General features: G+C 36.5%; 1 protein-coding gene across 1 annotated transcript in view; it reads left to right on the plus strand.

Annotated features, from left to right (window-relative positions):
• The window catches only part of LOC126470664 (sorting nexin lst-4), a 98,795-nt gene extending 85,518 nt beyond the window's left edge, over positions 1-13,277 (plus strand). The window contains exons 10-12 of the mRNA XM_050098658.1: positions 7,278-7,450; positions 10,473-10,679; positions 12,044-13,277. Coding sequence (XP_049954615.1) covers positions 7,278-7,450; positions 10,473-10,679; positions 12,044-12,088 — 425 coding nt within the window. The 3' untranslated portion in view covers positions 12,089-13,277. The remainder of the gene's footprint in view (positions 1-7,277; positions 7,451-10,472; positions 10,680-12,043) is intronic.
• Positions 13,278-20,082: the final 6,805 nt, after the last annotated feature.

A 20,082-nucleotide genomic window follows, 5' to 3' on the forward strand; every position in this document is an offset into this window, starting at 1 on the left:
ATGACCATGTGGCAATGTTTGCTGGGAGGCCCCAACCAGGTAAGTTTGGCCACCAGGTTGCAAGTCTTCATTCAGGTGATACCACATTGGCCAACTTGTATGTCGGTTATCATGAAATGGTGATGAGGACAACACAATGCCCAGTCCACGAGAGGAGAAAATCTCCAACCCAGCCGGAAATCAAACCCGGGTCTACTGCATGGTAGGCAAACACGTTACCACTCAACTAAGCAGTTGGTCGCACAATATCACTAAAATAACAGACATAACGCAGCACGTAATAATTGACAGTAATGAACATAGTAGAACCAACCTTTTGTTGGCAGTTACCTATAGTGGTGGTCTACACAACTCTTCAGTTCTTTTCTCTGAGGTTATTTCTGAAATCGATGAAGGTGTTTTAAAGCTGTCTTGAGACTCCAAGGAAATGTATGTTTTTGTCACCAAATGTGTTTCGTTTTGTTGTGATAAAACATGATCAGTGGTCTTAAAGAAACACAGATACGATTTAGCTTGCTTTCTCCATCTAAATACAGTTCATTGCAAAAGATGTTGATGTTAGTACTTAAGATTTGTGCTCACAGATTTAGAAATACTGAAGTGCTGCTTGTGTCTGTGTATGTGTGGATGGATGTGTGTGTGTGTGTGTGTGTGTGTGTGTGTGTGTGTGTGTGTGTGCGCGCGCGCATGAGTGTATACTTGTCCTTTTTAATCCCCTAAGGTAAGTCTTTCCGCTCCCGGGATTGGAATGACTCCTTTCCCTCTCCCTTAAAACCCACATCCTTTCGTCTTTCCCTCTCCTTCCCTCTTTTCTCATGAAGCAACCGTTGGTTGTGAAAGCTTGAATTTTGTGTGTGTGTTTGTGTGTCCATCAACATGCCAATGCTTTCATTTGGTAAGTTATATCATCTTTGTTATAGTGTCGAAATAACAAGGCTTGTGCACAGGGGTTGATAAGAGGTTTGTGAACTTACACCATTTATTGCCCGAACCACCCATTTCTGAGCCAAAAATATTCCTTTATAATGGGAAGAGTTACCTCAAAATATAATACCATATGACATAAGCAAATGAAAACAAGCAAAGTAGACTAATTTTCGTGTCAAATGATCACTCTCTTCAGATACCTTTTGAATAGTAAAAATGGCAGATTGTATTTCAACAAGATAATGAATGCGGGCTTTCCATGACAGGTTACTATCTATCTGAACACCTAGAAATTAGAACTGTTCAGTTCTACTAATCATATGCCCATTATGTGAAATTATAATTTCAGGTTTTGTTGAATTGTGTGTTAGAAACTGTAAAAACTGAGATTTAGTGTTACTTTATTTTCTACAAGTCATGACCTTAGGTCATGAACTGCACTATTTGAAACCGAGCCAACATTGCACACAACATCCTTTACTACCAAGCGAGTAGTGTCATCAGCAAACAGAAATATTTTAGAGTTACTCGTAATACTGGAGGGCATATCATTTGTAAGGAGTGTTCAAAAAGTCTCTCCGCAGTGCCGTATGATTGTTAGCCATGCTTGCCCTAGGAAATTTTCTAAATTTTAGATGAAGTATAGTGAGTTCGAAAGTTTTTTAAAGCATTTTCGAGTCATATGATCAACATTAGAACCCCGAAAACTGGACTCTCGATCACTTGACACTGTGGGGAAACTCGATAAGCCTGACACATTTTGTGGCTTAAAAAAAAAAGACATAAACACACGATATTTTCATGAAAAGCAAATTTAATTTACAGTAATAATCATGCTTGTAGACTATTACAGAGCAGTGAATATATAGCTCTCAAAAGACTGAGATTATATTTAAATAAATCCTAAACTATCATTAAAAGAATAAAACATAAAATATTGCTGTCACACAGCAATAGCACTTTGACTAATAAGTGAAATAGCTAATTTAAGCTTACTTTGAATAAGGCTCAGGGTTCATTAAATAAAAACAATATCTCAAAGTTAATGTTTTAATACAGTTAATAAAGTTAATACAGTATGCCTAATACTTTGTCAAAAAGTATATAAATAGTGGGTTTCAATGGGGTCTTACACCCTAAAAATATTTAAGTATTTGAAAATAACTAATATAGTACTATAGTAGTATAGTAATATAGTACTAAACTAGTACTGATATTTCAAAACTGAAAATTTAGACATTATATATGTATTTGAGCCTCTACTTTATAAAGATTTTTAATATTGATCTAAATGCCATTATTAGGGCTCTTGTCTTAGGTACAATTGTCGACTGTCTGACGGGATTACTGAATATGAAGTCGGTGATGACTGGTCTGATATCCAATTCATCCAAAACATCTCAGTGGACTAGAACAATAGCCAAGTTGTTAAATCGCTTCTGTCCCATTGTTGACTGGAGATAAGACTATAGACGTCTAAGGGCGCCAAATGACTGTTCTGCTGCTTCTGTCGTGATTGGAGCTACCTGGAGAAGCTTAATGCACTTCACCACTTCTCATAACATTTCTCCAACTGCAAGCTCTTGTGTAATGTACTTTCTTACATAACACATGTTTTTTAAGACCAGTTGTTTTTTATTAGCCATATCAGCTAACATATTAAAGTTAAGCACAGTCTCTCAATGTCTAGGTCATTTTTCAAAAACTCGGTTGATTTTTCCAAATTTGTTTCACTTCTGTTTAGTAAAAGCAAGCACTCTTGTTCAACTGCAATGACCTGTGCCGTCCAGTTGAAGCAAACCGCTCATTAATGCAGGATTGCACCGTTTCACAAACTTAGATTTAAATAGCTTTGTAGTATTCCTTTGAAGTTTTGAAAGTGTGCTGTGAGCTGGCTTCGTTGTTTTCATACTACTTTGGTATACTTAGATTCCGAGGAAGTGAAGGATCATCAACTTGTGAAGGTTTCTCTTTTAAACAGAATTCCCAAAAGTGTTCAAAACTATCATGCCTTCCATTCAATATACAAATCAAGCCCTCATATATTTTTTCCAGATCAGCAACGTGTGGATGAGGGCATTGAATTTTTTCATTGACATCTTCTGCTGGGTTCATTGCATGGTAATAAAGATGTAAAAAGGAAGAAGTCTCGAATTGTAACATTGACTCAAGGTAGCCTGCACATTTGTGACCTGCCTCTGTTTTGTCCTCTGCAGAAAATGTTTCAAAAAAACTCTAGAAGCTCTTCAAAGTTTTTCAATATTCTCAAGATATTAGAAGCTCCCATGGTCCATAGAGTCAGACAAAGGGGTCATAGACCAGCTTGGTCATTGGCGCTCTCATAGGTATGCTTCTGAAAAGTCCCATCCTTCGGTTGGATTCCCTTACGGTGTTTATTAAGCCCTTGGCTAAAGCTGTGATATCCCTCATAGACATAAGATGGTGGAGACTGTCTATAACTGCCAAGTCTAAACTGTGAGCAGTGCAGTGCACATAATGTGCATTGGTTGTGTATCTGAAATTAACTTTTTTGGTCCTTTGAACTTACCTCTCATATTCGAGGCACCATCATAGCACTGTCCTCATAAGTTATCCATTGACAAATCAAGACGACCAAAAAGTGTTTTAAAATAATACAGTGTTTGTGATTCAGGGTTTGGGGTCTCATGTAAGCCAATAAAGTCTTTGTTGATGATTAAGGAACTGTTGACAGTACGAATACAAAATGACACTTGTTCGTGAATCAAAGAATCACTTGTTGAAGCCAACACCTTTCTCAACACAGGCTTTCCTAGTAGATCAATGATCTCGTTTTGAATATTGTGGGACATCCACTTATACCCCGAACGCCCTAACCAATGTTTAAACTCGGATATGTCATTCTTTCAGACTTCCAACAATTGGAAAAAAATTGAGTTTACATCTTTGTGTCCTCTAATTGCTAGTCCTTGTCAGCATAGAAATTGCATGGTAGCAAAAATTGTCTAAAGACCTTAAAGGCCTATCTTCGTACCACTATCTAACTGTTCATTCTGTTGGAAGGCCACATTTCGGTTAGTGATAGAATTTAGTTTCAGAACATCATCTTTATGTGTAACTGTTTTTTCATGAAGACAGAATTTTTCCAAAGCCTTTTTCCCGTTAGAAAACCCTACGGAAGTAATGCATCTTCTTTTTTTGAAGAAAATTGTAATAGACTTTTAGCGCCTTCCTCTTTGCGGGTATTGCAAAAAACTTTTTCGGTAGGTGCTTCATATTCTAGCCTTGTATATTTGATCAACCAAGACTTCTGAAATGCTCTTCCCTTACTGGATTGTCCAGGTTTTGGCTGTGAATGGTTCTCTCCTGAAGACGACGAAGCAATTGATGACACAATAATTGTTGGAGGTTGACTTGCAGTAACAACTACTACCAAGCACGCCCTTTTGGTAACAAATTTAACCATTGCAAACTTAATTCACAATACACTAAGGGACTAAAGTAAACAAATAAAATATAGTCCTAAAATAGTCCACTGAAGTCGAAACACTAAACACGTCTACAGCATGCACTGAACAAAACTATCCACATGGAATGACTGTGACAGCAGGGTAGGCTTTATATAGCTGTGGCATCATAATGTCTTGAAGCGTCAAGGAGACGCGACGCGAGGAGGAGGGTTCCACGTGCTTCTGGTCCAGTCCTTCTGATGTCGCAATGATCGCAGCACTGGCCTGTTGGCGCCCGACTTTACCCGAAGGTTCGCGTACCGGGACAAATTCTAAGTGTGCCTGCAGCACCATAACACTATCATGATTCATCCCACTCGTTTTTAGTTAACCTGCTTACTACTGTAACAATTGTTTTAACTCATTACTGAATGTATTTTAAAAGGTACCTATCGTCAAACAAGGAAAATAAAAAATTCCAACATAATTTTGTGATTTTACAAAGCATAATATAACTAAAAAGTTTCTTAAATTATTGGGGGTGCTCCTCCCCCTCCCCCCCCTCCCCAAACGAATTTTTGATGGGGCTCGGGCCCCTGGGCCCCCTCAGGCCCCATGGAGTCAGTGCCCGTGAACATGTGCAGCATTGTACTTTAATATTCTGCTAGGCACTCCATTATATCCATGAGAGTCCTTAGTCTGCAATGATTTAACTATTGACTTAATCTCCCCCCTTGTTTGTATCACAGAGTAGTATTTCAGACATCAGTCTCAGGAAGGCATTTATCTAGGAAGTTATATGATTCCCTGTAGAAACTAAATTTTTATTTGATTCGCCAGCAATGCTCAGAAAATGATGGTTAAATACTGTACATATATCTGATTTATCAGTCACAACATATACGGGGTTATTACAAATGATTGAAGCGATTTCACAGCTCTACAATAACTTTATTATTTGTGATATTTTCACAATGCTTTGCACACACATACAAAAACTCAGTTTTTTTAGGCATTCACAAATGTTCGATATGTGCTCCTTTAGTGATTCGGCAGACATCAAGCCGATAATCAAGTTCCTCCCACACTCGGCGCAGCATGTCCCCATCAATGAGTTCGAAAGCATCGTTGATGCGAGCTTGCAGTTCTGGCACGTTTCTTGGTAGAGGTGGTTTAAACACTGAATCTTTCACATAACCCCACAGAAAGAAATCGCATGGGGTTAAGTTGGGAGAGCGTGGAGGCCATGACATGAATTGCTGATCATGATCTCCACCACGACCGATCCATCGGTTTTCCAATCTCCTGTTTAAGAAATGCCAAACATCATGATGGTGGAGCACCATCCTGTTGAAAGATGAAGTCGGTTGTCGGTCTCCAGTTGTGGAATGAGCCAATTTTCCAGCATGTCCAGATACACGTGTCCTGTAACGTTTTTTTCGCAGAAGAAAAAGGGGCCGTAAACTTTAAACCGTGAGATTGCACAAAACATGTTAACTTTTGGTGAATTGCGAATTTGCTGCACGAATTCGTGAGGATTCTCTACCGCCCAGATTCGCACATTGTATCTGTTCACTTCACCATTAATAAAAAAATGTTGCTTCATCACTGAAAACAAGTTTTGCACTGAATGCATCCTCTTCCATGAGCTGTTGCAACCGCGTCGAAAATTCAAAGCGTTTGACTTTGTCATTGGGTGTCAGGGCTTGTAGCAATTGTAAACAGTAAGGCTTCTGCTTTAGCCTTTTCCGTAATATTTTCCAAACCGTCGGCTGTGGTACATTTAGCTCCCTGCTTGCTTTATTCGTCGACTTCCGCGGGCTACGCGTGAAACTTGCCCGCACGCGTTCAACCGTTTCTTCGCTCACTGCAGCCCGACCCGTTGATTTCCCCTTACAGAGGCATCCAGAAGCTTTAAACTGCGCATACCATCGCCGAATGGAGTTAGCAGTTGGTGGATCTTTGTTGAACTTCGTCCTGAAGTGTCGTTGCACTGTTATGACTGACTGATGTGAGTGCATTTCAAGCATGACATACGCTTTCTCGGCTGCTGTTGCCATTTTGTCTCACTGCGCTCTCGAGCAGAAACCTGAAGTGCGGCTTCAGCCGAACAAAACTTTGAGTGTTTCTACGTATCTGTAGTGTGTCGTGACCATATGTCAATGAATGGAGCTACAGTGAATTTATGAAATCGCTTCAATCATTTGTAATAGCCCTGTAGTTTTAATTTTATCCTGTGAATTAGCTATTCTGTTTGCATACCAGATACTCTTTGCCTTCCCAATAAAATTTTTAAGCACCTTACAATATCATTTGTTCTAAGAGATATTTGCTTGGTAATAGATGGCTAGTCTGATAATGGTTGTGACACACACAAATCGGATTTATAGTAGCGGAGATGGTTTTACCAGGGATGTTTATTGAATCATAATGACCTTATCATTGATGAGATGTTACATTATAACCTTTCATTTAGGCTTGTGAAATTACCTTCTCGCTTGCTTTGTTGGTGAGTTGTTTCCATGGCTCGTGTAGTCCAAGGAGCCACCACAGGACAAGGTAAGAAAGTAATTTGTGGACCCAGTCTCTCTGTAACTATTTAGCTCAATTCTTGAAGAGGTTAATTTCCTTAAACACCTTCCTCTTTGATGTTGCGTAAAGGAAGTTCTTGTTCTGTAAGATAGCAATACCATCCTTTTGTTCTTCTCTGCTGTTGTTTCTGTTCGGTAAGCTCTTTCTCCCTTCGTGGATTTACTTTTTAGTCCATTTTCGTATTGTTTAGAAAACCCTATGTGTACACATGGTATTTAAAACTAGTTCCTAGTTCAGAAACAAACACTCACACTCATTGTGTGTCCCCATTTATAGTTAACTAAAATTCCTTGTAAGTTACAGATATTTATTAATTTAGTTCACTTTCAGAAAGTCCTCGAGCAAGTCTTACGGTAGCTGTGAGACGCACTGGTGATACCTACCATGATATTGGCAAGCTTTATGAAGAACAGCCTAAATTGGACTGGGAACCACTTGCAGATACACTTCACATATATAAAGGGATGATATCGTCTTTCCCAGATATTTTGACTGTACACAGAGTGAGTTAAAAATGTTGCATATAATACATATCTGTACCATAATCTTCTACATGAAGAATAGAATAGAATAGAAGTTTGTCTTGTAACATACAATTGCAAGCCATTGACATCATGTACAGGACTCTCATCAAAACACACAAACTGGTTTACAATTTTACTTGTAATATCAGTAATATAATATCATATACAGTATTAATTACTTAATTAATTAAGCAGTTAATAATTTTTCGGCAATAATAAGAAACTTTCAAAAATTAAGTCCTGCATACATGCGCTCTCCTGCTCAAATTTCCAGGTTGTCATTTATGAATTTTTCTACTGAATAGTACAGAAATGTTACTAGTTTCTCATATAAGCTTTTTTCCAGTGTTCCTAAATTCATGTTGAGGAATTCTCTTCCTTTAACAGTGTTACAAATTTTCATACTGATATAGTGTGGATTTTGAGCATAAAGTTTTAAAGTGTGGTTGGGCAGCATAAAATTATTTTGATTTCTGGTGTTGTAATCTGGTTGAAAATCATTTGCTACAAATAAATCAGGGTTCCTGTGTATAAAGATAATCAGCTCATATATGTCTAGTGAAGGAACACTTAATATAGCATTTTTTTTTTTTAGGAGTGGGCAACATGATTTTCTTTGCCCTACATTGTGCATATTTCTAATGATGGTTTTCTGAAGTTTTAGTATTAGACACATACGGTTTGAGTTACCCCAAAATACAATTCCACACCTTCTGACTGACTCAAAGTAGCTGTGATATGCAACTTTTCATATGCCTATACTGGTAGCATTGTACAATATCCTCATTGCATATGTCTGTAATATAACAGTAAAGTCACAAAAAATTAAATAATAATCTGGGATTTATGGAAATGATGTAATTTCAGTCTTTGCTCATTTACTTAGAAGTAAGAAACTGTATCCAGTATACTCTTGATTATTCAGGATAACGTGAGGAAGATGATGCACAAATAATTGAGACATGAATAATAGAGATATTTTCAAACATGTATTCTTTGTTCAAAAATTTATCCAAGTTCTGTGCTTAGGTACTGTAGATCTATCTATTTCTTTAAATGGTCTCTGATGTTGGTGTGCTTCTGAAAGTAATTGATACTTTTCTGCACAACATTTCAAATTTGTCTTTTAGCAATAATATCATTGTGCTGAAACCACTACTGGTTCACATACTGTAGAAGAGTATCAGCACATTGCAGTGCAGTACAATGACTGTGAGGTCACGGTCGCCATCACCACTTTCACATTCACTGTTCTCTTCTTTGCTTTGTTGTGATGCAGCAATCACAATTTCAGCAACACTCGTACTGGAAGCTAGGTTCACACTTGTCGATCTTCAGCCACTCATTCACATTTTCTTCGTAGATGTTTTCAAAACCATTTGAACTTATTGCCAGATTAATTATTTGTGCCGTGAAAATCACTGTGTTCTATATCTGGAAGTATTTTTCTCCATGAAAGATTAGAGTGAGTGAGTGCAACGAAGTAGCAACGTTTTACCAGTGCAATTGTGCCTTGGCCCATTGGTTGTGTAATGGCAGTCACGTTAGGCAGTAAAAAAACTTAGTTACAATGAGACCATTATCAGATATGAGAATCATCTTGTCAGGCTGTGAAGAAGTGTTGTCAAGCAATAGAACAGCCTTCTGTGGCAATCTTTTCTCCTCTAGAAATTGCTGAACTTGTACAAAATGTGTGTGGAACCAGTTTCTGAACATTTCACTGTCCATCCATGCGTCTTTTTGGTCATAATAATGCGCAGGGAGATCTTTAGCTGTGATATCATTGAATGTTCATTTTTTTATTATTTTACAATCACTACTATTTTCTATTTGTCTTTCACAGAGAAGCATTAGGAGTGCACAAATTTGTAATGTGTTCTTTAGATGACTTATCTCCAGGAGCGTGAACTTCACTCTTAAAAGCAGGGTTTTAGGTTGCTAGACATTTCCAGTACAGACCACTTTCTTCTGCACTATAAATTTGATTTGGTATGAAATCCTCTTCTTCTACAAATTTCTGAATTCGTCCTGGAAGGAATCGGCTGCCATAACATTCGAATTAAGCTGCTCTCCTCACACAGGAAGTTCACAAATCCTGTGATATTGTTTTAATCTCTTTAGCCATTCTAATGAAGTTTTAAATTCTCACTTTGAACCCTAGAGCTTAATGAAAAAAATTTCACGTTTTTGGCACACATTGTGCCTCAAACAGGAACACCTTTTGCTCGTTTTTGGCTAAACCATTGAGAAAGAGCAGCTTCTAATTCAACAAATGGAGACCTCTTGATGCTTTTTGTTGAGATGGTTCAATACTAGAATCGCATTTCCTGACAAAAACCTGTATTTTGTGCTCTTTCTTTTTATAGTCCCATACAGTCTGCATTCCAATTCCATAATCAGTAGTTTCTCCCTTCCCATATCTTCAGTTATTTCTAGTTTTTGTTTTAATGTCAACATTTTTTTCCCCTGTCATATCTTTTACAAATTTCTTCTGACTTCCTTCATAGATACTTGCACACCATTCGTTTTCAATTTACGTGGACCAGGCGGGCCAATAACAATGGAAATGGTATTCTGTTGTCATGTGCAGTTGTTTAAACACTGAAAATGGCACTTGTCATCATGTGGCATGTTGTTTGTTGTTGTTTCATAGAGAAAAATATTGCAAGTGTTTTTATAGCTATGAATAATCTGCACATGAATAATCGGGAGTATGGTTTATTTATGAGCATGTATGTTTGTGAGGCATATAAATTTGCAGTTTTTACTGGCCATCATATATAAAAAAATACTTACACAAAATAAAGTGTAACAGAGTTAAAATGGTAACTAGTTTACAGAATATTGTTTCATCTTTTTATCCTCTGATTTTTAGTGTATCACTCATTGTTGGAGTTAGTTTTATGGAGTAATCGACAGTTGAATTAATTATTGTATCACCTAAACTAAGTGTAGGTGTATGTGCTATCTTACGAATAGTAATAACAACAAATCTTTTCAGGGTGCCCTCCAAAAACGGAAGGAATGTGAGAAACTTGCAAGTGACCACAAAATGGATCAGACCCAGTTGAAAGAAGTTATTAGACGTACAGATGTCGTTTCTTATGCCCTTCTTGCTGAGGTGTCCCATTTCCATAGTGAAAGGGTTATTGATTTTAAATGTGCAATGCAGAAGTACTTGACAGAACAAATAAAATTTTACCAAGAGGTATGTGTTGGGTTTCTTTATATGGCACATGTTAATAGAATAGTTTTCCATATATTTAAAACCTTTCCTTAAGAGAAAGAATAGTGTCATAAATTTTGTACTAGTATGATATTGTGTCCATTGTGATTGGCTTCCAGAGTGGTTATGTTACCTGGGTACCGTATATGCAGATACATTTATTTCCTTGTACAAGGAAAGCACTGGAGGTTACTGAAGATATGACAGATTGATATAACTAAAGTGTAACAGAAATGCTTGGGAGTTAGGAGGACAACATTTTTGGGAAATTTCATTGGGTAGATGTAGAGAACTAGTATCAAAGGTAGACTTGTAGCAATCATGCTTACTATGCACCTGAAGAAGAAATTAAAATTAGTGCACATGGAGGCATGTCAGTTAGGAATTTAGCATATGAAGTGAGAAAATAGGCAGAAAGGAAGTGGCTAATAAGTAGCCTCTGTCATTCACTGTATTGGGATTTACAGAATTTAGTTTCAAATTCAGAGAGGTTGATGTAAGTTAAAACTATTGTTGTGAGGAGAGAGAATTTTAGATATAATGCCCAAAAAGTCTATTTGCACTTGTGCTGATATCCATGTGACCGATCTTGTGCAGTCTAATAATAATAATAATAATAATAATAATAACAACAACATACAAGTATGCACCACAAAATGTACTGGAGAACGATGAATACAAATTATACTGGAACAGAACCATTATAACAGATAAAACACCACATAACAAACCTGACATCATACTCACCAATAAAAAGAAGAAATTAACACAACTAATCGAAATATCCATACCCAATACAACAAATATACAAAAGAAAACAGGAGAAAAAATTGAAAAATACATCCAACTGGCTGAGGAAGTCAAGGACATGTGGCATCAGGATAAAGTTGACATCATACCAATTATACTATCAACTACAGGAGTCATACCACACAATATCCACCAGTACATCAATGCAATACAGCTACATCCAAACATATATATACAACTACAGAAATCCGTAATTATTGATACATGTTCAATTACCCGAAAGTTCCTAAATGCAATATAACACATACCGTACAGTTAAAAGGAAGTGACGCTTGATCAAGGTCCGCGTCACTCCATTTTTAACCGGACTTAACGTCTGAGAAAGTGAAGGAAATAATAATAATAATAATAATAATAATAATAATAATAAAAGGTTCATGCACTCAGCATTGTAATCTTACTGTTTTTAATGTTAACTGAAATACATTCTAGAATTCATATCGGACTATTCATTTATGGAATGAGAAACTACTTTACTTAAGATATAAAGAGGCAGTGTCTGCATATTATCTAATTATTTCATTTTTTTTTTTCAGATAATTGGTAAACTGCAAGAAGCATTGTCAATGTATGAAAATTAATCACACTCTTGGAAAACGTAATTTCCATAGAAGTGTTTCCTGTGACGGCAGTTATTAAAAAAATTAGCTAAATCTTTTGTAACGTACTTTGTAAAACAAGAAAGTTGGTATATTCACTATCATGTTTGTTTGAATGAGACAGTTTGAATACATTGTATTGAATCTGATTGTGTGAGACATTTATGTTGAACTTTTACTTTGTTCTAGTCTGTAAATTGTGAAGATAGTACTCTTAGATTTAAATTGTAAACTGAAGGCACCAATAATGCTATAAATAGATATAAATTATTGTAAATTATAAGTTACTGTTGTATGCATCTGCTGATTAATGAATTATTAATTTTTTGTAGTGAAACTGATTTTTTTGTAATTCATCAACCAGAGTACTGCCATAATCATGTCGTGCAAAGATATTTATGTACTTTGAGGAAATAGTTAACTAGAAATAATTTATAATCATCATCATCATCAATCACCCTCCTCATAATCATACTCAGAGACTGTGATGTAAGTGGTAATGTAAAATCATTTTTTTACCTACAAAACAGTCTTAATATTTTAAATGCAGCTTTCAATCAGTACATTCCCACGATTATTTTAAACTTAAGAAATAGCAATTTTAAGTTGCTAAAAGTATTGTTTATCTTCCTGAGTTTATAGTATTGTTTTCCAGAAGTGTATTCTGTTCCCATCACTGTATCAATTATTATTTCATAACCATTACTAAAATTTTAATAATGTCAGGTATTTCTTGTAACTTCCATTCTATTGAAATATAAATTTGAATTCATCACCTTTCTTGCTAGATAATAGAGGAAACGATGTTCCTTTACAGAGCTGTGCTTATAAAATATGATGATAGTTCAACATTGATATCTTATGTGATATCAGTTGTTGTGGACTGATGTCAGTTTCCGTCAGTGTTTCATTGTGATGAGCCACCATATTTTTTAGCACAATAAGAATTACATTGTAATATTTTGATGTTTCTAGTGGTTTTGTTACTGTAAGGTTATAAATGTAAATATAGCTTAAGTGATTGTATGAACTCATTGCTGCCACAGAAGCTTGCTCTGTTGACATTGTTGTACTTGTTATGGAGGAATATTAATTTTGTAGTTGGTACCTTTATGTGAAAGACTGTGAATGGAGCTATAAAATTTTCACAAAAATATAGTTGAAAAGCAAATATTATGTAAAAATTGAACCTCAAATCCATATTTGCCCTGTTCCTGATCAAATGAAACTAAGATTATTTCATCTTGTTCTCAGTAATCTTCTAACAAAAAGTATGTTAAAGGAAATACTGAACTATAATTTTTCATGGTATAAATGAGTGAAGCATTATAGGATTCATTATTGTTCTTGTGCATGGGGAAATTGTCTAAATGAGAATATTTCCCTCTTAAAGAAGCAGGCATAATTTACTACCAGTCAGTCTGTGAGTTACTAAATGCATTCAGGAAGTGCCATCAACATTTTGTTGCAAAATATTGGACCAATAATTTTGCATATAATTTTACCAAAAACTTTATTTCCAGTGGCAGTTATTCACTAGATTCAACAAAGTGAGGATGATCCTACAGGTAGAGGACTGATGCAACCCCTTTAAAGTGGGCTCTCCACAAATTGAAATTCCAAAATCATTACCAACTAGTTTTCATTTTGTAGCTTATTGTGTGATATGATGAGACTTCATGACATAGATTACAATTGTATGCCAGACTGCAACCTGAAACCAGATTTTTGCTTTTGCAGGCATATCGTTACATTGCATAATTAGACATGTGCTCCTGCATATGTTTCTTGACTAGTAATTCTGAGATACTACATGTGTTGAAAGCTGATCAGGCAAATGCAATTTTAATACCAGAAGTTTTGTGGCAGTGAAATCTTCTTTAGTCTTTGCTTCACTGCTTTGCGAAGACATTTTTATGTGTACCATGGAAGAAATGCTAAAATCTTTGTTTTTGCTAAAACTAGTTTTGTCCCTTTAGCATTTAGCGGTCCTTAAAAATACGAAATGATATGTATTTTTAAATACTGTATATTTTTAAATACCATTCTGTCATTACTTTAACACTTGGCATGAGAGTTAGATTGTATGATTTAAGCCATCTTAGAGTGGGGTTGACAGCCAGCGGGATGTGCTTACATGTGCTTGCTTCCATAGCACTAACTAAATGTGTAACGTTTTACAATAGTGGATATGTAGTATCAAAAATTTTCAACTGAAGTCTGCTAGGTGATGACATAACTGTTGAATGTAGTTGCAGAATAATGATTTCATCAGATTTTTGGTGGTTCATATAAAAATGTTCTTCGGTACATTGTAATGTGCCCTTTCAGAATGACACTAGTTGTGGCATATTTCACTTCGTCTTAAGTGAACTGCCGTCTTTTTTTTTTTTCTGAAATAGGAATTAAATTTCAGAAAGAACTACTGGTGAAGTGGGTTGATGGGATTATATGGGAGAACTTATCAAAACACAATAACATTTTGAATGTGTGCAACCCTCCTGTTTTTGCACCCACCTGTGCATTATCATGGGATGTGAAACAATGATGTGTGAATAAAATGCTAAAGGGTTTCATTAAGGCCGCCCCGTCCCCTTCATTTGGCAATGCTTTTGGTACCACCTGTTCACCTTTGCTGAGCGCTTTAAAAATGCACATGTATGGAGACTTTGACACCCATTCAGTGTAGTAGAGCTCCACTGCATCTCTAGTGCTTAAGGGCGAGCAAACCCAACATCACCCCTTAGATTCTGCATGCTTGACCTCAGGCACTAGAGTTTGAGTAGAGTGCCACTCAGCTGAATTGGTGTCAAATTCTCTGTCCAGGTACATTTTTAAAGGGCTCAACAAAGGTGTGCAGGTAGTACCAAGGGTGTTGCTGAACTGGGGGAGGGGGAGGGGGGGATCTTATAGGGACACGTTGCTGTTTTATTCTTGCCAAACGAGTGTAAAAAAACTCTTTACTGCTTCGGATAACGATAAAATCTCATCAAATGATTTTCAGTGATGTCTAGGTGTTACGCTCTTTATACTAGAACAAAAATTATGATTGCACTAACTACACTCTAAAGGGGTCAGATCACATTCAGTGGGGTTGCAGCCCCCAAGACCATTTTAGAGAACGGTTGAGTCGTCAATGGGGGAATATTGTCAAGAACATCGTCCTGGTGCTCACTGCACTGCAGACTGTAATTTTCAACCACAAAAAGTGTAGGAATCAGTGCCCCAAGGGAATGGATGTTTTCGTTGATGCCTGTTATGCCACCTCCTGAGGCCGTTTTGTGTCTGTTGTGGGCAGTGGTGTGTGTGAAATGTATTCCTTGGCCACCCACAAGAAAACTGCATGAAGTTAATGCTGGACATTGTGGCTGTGACCTCTATTGCAGAGGTATCAGAAGAAGGGGTGAATTGTGGATAAGGGGGAAGTGACGACCTTCCCATCATGTCACATGTCCACGGTGGTTGTAGGCAGAATTGTGGTGAAATTTGATGCCAGTATGACATCATTAACCCATGTTACACTTTAGACCTCACGTGAACTTTTGAACTCTGGCCTGCCTCCCCCCCCCCCCCCCCTCCCTACTCCCCCACATGTGTCAACACCATAGCAGAGCCTGGGGGTGATTTCACAGGGCACCACACTTTTGTACCATTACAGAGAAAGGTTGTAGGCACCTTTGAGCCAAATTTCAAATGTTGTCTTGCGATGGGAGACAATTGCAGGTTTCGAAAAAGTGACCCTTTGTGTTGGGATGTGTAGGAAAAGGATAATAGAATTGGTTGGTATTCATTCACAAGGCACGATGATTGGAAAATGGAAGGAGAAAAGGGGTTTTCTGCAGAATTCCTTAATACAGTGGTGAAATACGTAATGAACACCAGCAAATAATCTGAAAACCACTGCAGTTGTGAAATATAATACTTATATACATATATCTGGAACCTATAGGTGGGACCAGATGATGCCTTATTCTTGTGAGTGGAAGACCAACCATGGCCTTAAAACAAAACAAAAAAAACAAAAGAAAATTTCATAACTTATGTGGTACTTCTCGGTTCACATTAAAATGGTAGTATAAGAATTGAGACTAAAAATAGCAGACTATTTCCACCAATGGAAATTCAAAGAGGTGTTTTTATCAGGGACCATATATACCAAAGCTACTTGGTCCTTGAGTGAATCCATACCTAGTTTACAATATACTAATTAGAAAATTAAGAAAAGAATAAAACAGGATAGAAGGTTGAGCATTTACAAATGAATGACGTGTTACAGAGAAGTTATCAAGTACTGAGATATAATCCTGTGCTGAGCATTGTGTTCCAAGGAAACCTTTCAACTTAAATTTGAAAACCTGGGGTCTGTCACTTTCTTTTCCTCAAAACTTTGCTATAAACCTGTTGAACATGAAACATTGTGAATAGTGCTCACTTTTCTCTACAGAGCTTAAGGAAGTATTAACAAAGATCAAATTGTTTTTGTATCTAGTGTCAGACAACAAACCCCATAATGGAGTATATTTACACTGATGGCAGAATCAGAAATCAGAAGCAGCGTACACAGAGTTTGCAGAGTGATACCTAAGATCTCTCTGACCATCTTTACTGGGCAGAGAATTGCTGAGTGCTCAGTTATCCCAAAATATGGAACTAACGGAGATAGTAGAGAGAAAGTAAGCAAAGTATTAAAGCCTTCATGTTTATGTTGATAGCCATGATTACTTCTTCTTCTTCTTCTTCTTCTTCTTCTTCTTCTACTACTACTACTACTATTACTATTACAATAGTGAAGAGAGTAGCATTCAGTTTTTGCAGAAAATCCGAAATGTGATACTTTAAAAAGAGCTTACCATCTACCCTCAGTCGTAAGAATTTGAAGTGGCCTACTTTACTGACGATCACCCAACGACAGTGAAACTGCACTGTTACAAAAGTTCATGTTAGAAAACGTATGTTTTTTGCCCCCCTCCAATTAAGCGTTAACAGTAACTTAAGTCATGTTTAAATCAACTGTCACATTTAGTGTCAAATCATATAAAAAACAGCAAGACAAAACAGTACCCTCTGGTAGCCCCACCCAACGAACTTTACATGACCCCAATTAGAATCAAACCTCTTGCTTCTTTGTTGACACTGGAGGAATACCTTCTGCTTCCTACTTTTCAAATTTGAAATGGACCATTGTTGACCATTTTCCTTGACCCTCTAATGTTCCAACTTATGCAAAAGTCTTGCATGGCCCTCACAATCAAGTAACTTTGTTAAATGAAAGAGAATACCAACTGTGAGTGATAAAGAGATCTCATTAGAAAACAGAATTTGTGGAAAAGAGGGAACCAAATGATGGGAAAAATCCAGTCATTTGGAAGAGATGTAGAAACAATGCTGACTGAGGCAAGTGTAATGACTTATTTAATAAGAGCACAGGTTGTTCACGCAGTCCTAGAGTCTGTTAAAAATGGTACACATGATTAATAATAATTTTGTGTTGTAGTGGGAAGTCTTAATATTTTCAGAGGTATCTCCTCTTTCATAAGTATAACATTTTTTCCCTCTCTTTATATTTAGTAATTGAATTGCATATTTTTAAAGGGGTTAACTGTCTCATATTAATGAGAAATTGGGAAAAACTATGTAATAATTTTTATGGCCATCTTTACGGGATTGTTACATTATTTGACACTAATGTTGTTGTCAGACAAGATGTTGAACTTGTAATCTTAAGAGTTGGTAATGTAACTAATCATTAAAAGCAGGAAACTGATGCCTTTTTTAAAGTGTAAAGGGTACTGAAATCAAACACTTTCGTTTACTGACATTAACATATCTAGACTGTATACAATAAAACATGCAGAGTTCTACATACACAATTCTGATGCATCATTCCACCACAATAATTAGCATTTGACAGTCCATTCACTTGTCTTGGCTATTGCCAAAAGTTAGTTTGTTGGGCAGACAACACTGAGTTTTTCAAAGTCCTTACTGTATTGGACTTAATTGGAACATTTCCTAATGGATAACTTTTTCCAGCACAGTAAGGGGATCATATTGGAGGTCTAGAACAAAAGTATAACTAATCAGTCCACTGGTCATTGTAGAAGCTGCAATATAACCCTTTCTCGTGTTGTATAGAAAAAAAGATGCAAAAGTGCTGATAGAGAATGTCACTTCCCCTTACCTTCCAATATTTTGAGTTTCTTCAGAAATTCTGGTCTTTCTGCCACAGTAACATATAATATTTCAGCAGCAGCAACCTCTCTAACAAAAAATATTCACCTCTTTTTCAGCTTACAAGAATCCTCTCTGTGATGTCATGCTCAGTAAAAAAAAAAAAACAATTTGCCTCATTTCCTTAGTTTAATTTTTTTTTAATGCCAAAAGCCCTGTTGCGTGGAAAAAAACTGTCAGTTTCACTGGTAAGTAAAATTCAATTTTGTTGAATCTCCCAGAAACAGTTAGCTACTACAAAAATTTGCTGAGTGAGTGTCTAATTTTTGTACTGTGCTTGTATCAGTCTTTATATTGTGTGTGCAAAATACATTGACAGTAAATTGCTTTAGTCAAAACACTTCTTGCACTGAAGTTTTTACCAGGAAGTCATTACACACAAAACAGAGGGACAGAACAATTATCATGCATCTGAACTCTCACTCTGAAGAATTGTGTAAAAATTTTCAGCTCTTCTGCTGAAGAAGCAGCAGCTTGATCACAGCACTATGCTCCACTGCATCATTTAATTGAGGAGACTTCATTTCAATGTGAAACTCCTCACTCATGGAACAAGCATTTATGTGCGACCATCCAGTCAGAACAATTGGGGTATATTGTTTGCTTGGGGAGACTGCTAGTAATGCCATCTAGAAGTGTAAGTAGAAAGTATTAAATGATATACAGAGTCATTGTAGAAATCGAAGTTTTGTTATCAAATGGGCATGAATAATGACCGTTGATCTTTACTTTTAACAGTGAATTTGTCAATGGCAGATGTCACTATGAAAAGAGAATTAATTGTTTTTCAGAATACTATAGAATGTACACTAACTGATGGAGTAATACCCTGTTTGTCGGTTTGTGAAGTTACATATGCAGTATCTGAAAAAGAAGCAAATTCGAAAACGCCAAATTACAGACTCGTGTCCCTTTAAAAATATGAGAGTCAATTACTTGAATGTTACTGAAGCCTAATGTATGTTCTTCACCAAAGGTGCCCATATGTTCCTTGTTTGAATTGTATTTTTCTTGCACTGGTAATAAATCAAGAATGCTGTAGAAAATGTTTAAAATACCGGTAATGCTTATGACACTTGTAAGCATAATACAGTAACCTGAATTTATTATAAGAGCCAGTGCACCTATGCAATTGTTTTTGTGTCTAGCATCTGCTAATGTACATAAATTATATTTTTCCCTAGAAATAAGTTAAAGTAGACATTTTTATTCTTTTGTTTGCTATTGTTTTCAAAGTCTCAGTTGTACATCTGCTAGGTGGGGACTATTTTTGTCAAGGTTTAAAAGCGGTGTGGACATATAAATAAGATATTCATGTCCAAAAAAAGAAACCGTTTGGTTGCAGACATTTGCCAGGGAGGCTGGGAGAAGTTAGTTCCAGTGGCCTAAGATTCATCTTGCAATAGAAGGGTGCAGTGAAAAGATAAAGATGACTGAAAGGCCCCTGTAAACAGTCAAAAATCAAAGGGCTTATCAAGCAAGCACACTGATGTACCAGTAGTTTCTCAAATTTAATCTCACTTTTGAAGCAGCTGTCACAAAGTATTTTTGACACGGGTGGGAATGGCTGTCGAGCCAGACAATGTATTTCTTGCATTGTGGAAAGGAAAAAAAAAAAAAAAAAAAAAAGAAAAAGAAAACAGGACATTGATTCAGTAAATGGTTGAAATTGAGAGAGAAATACACGCATGAAAATCTAATTAAAATTCATTGAAATGCTAAAATGCGGGAATATGTACACCACC

Source organism: Schistocerca serialis, chromosome 3 (assembly GCF_023864345.2).
Source record: "Schistocerca serialis cubense isolate TAMUIC-IGC-003099 chromosome 3, iqSchSeri2.2, whole genome shotgun sequence".
In the NCBI taxonomy this organism is placed as follows: Eukaryota; Metazoa; Arthropoda; class Insecta; order Orthoptera; family Acrididae; genus Schistocerca; species Schistocerca serialis.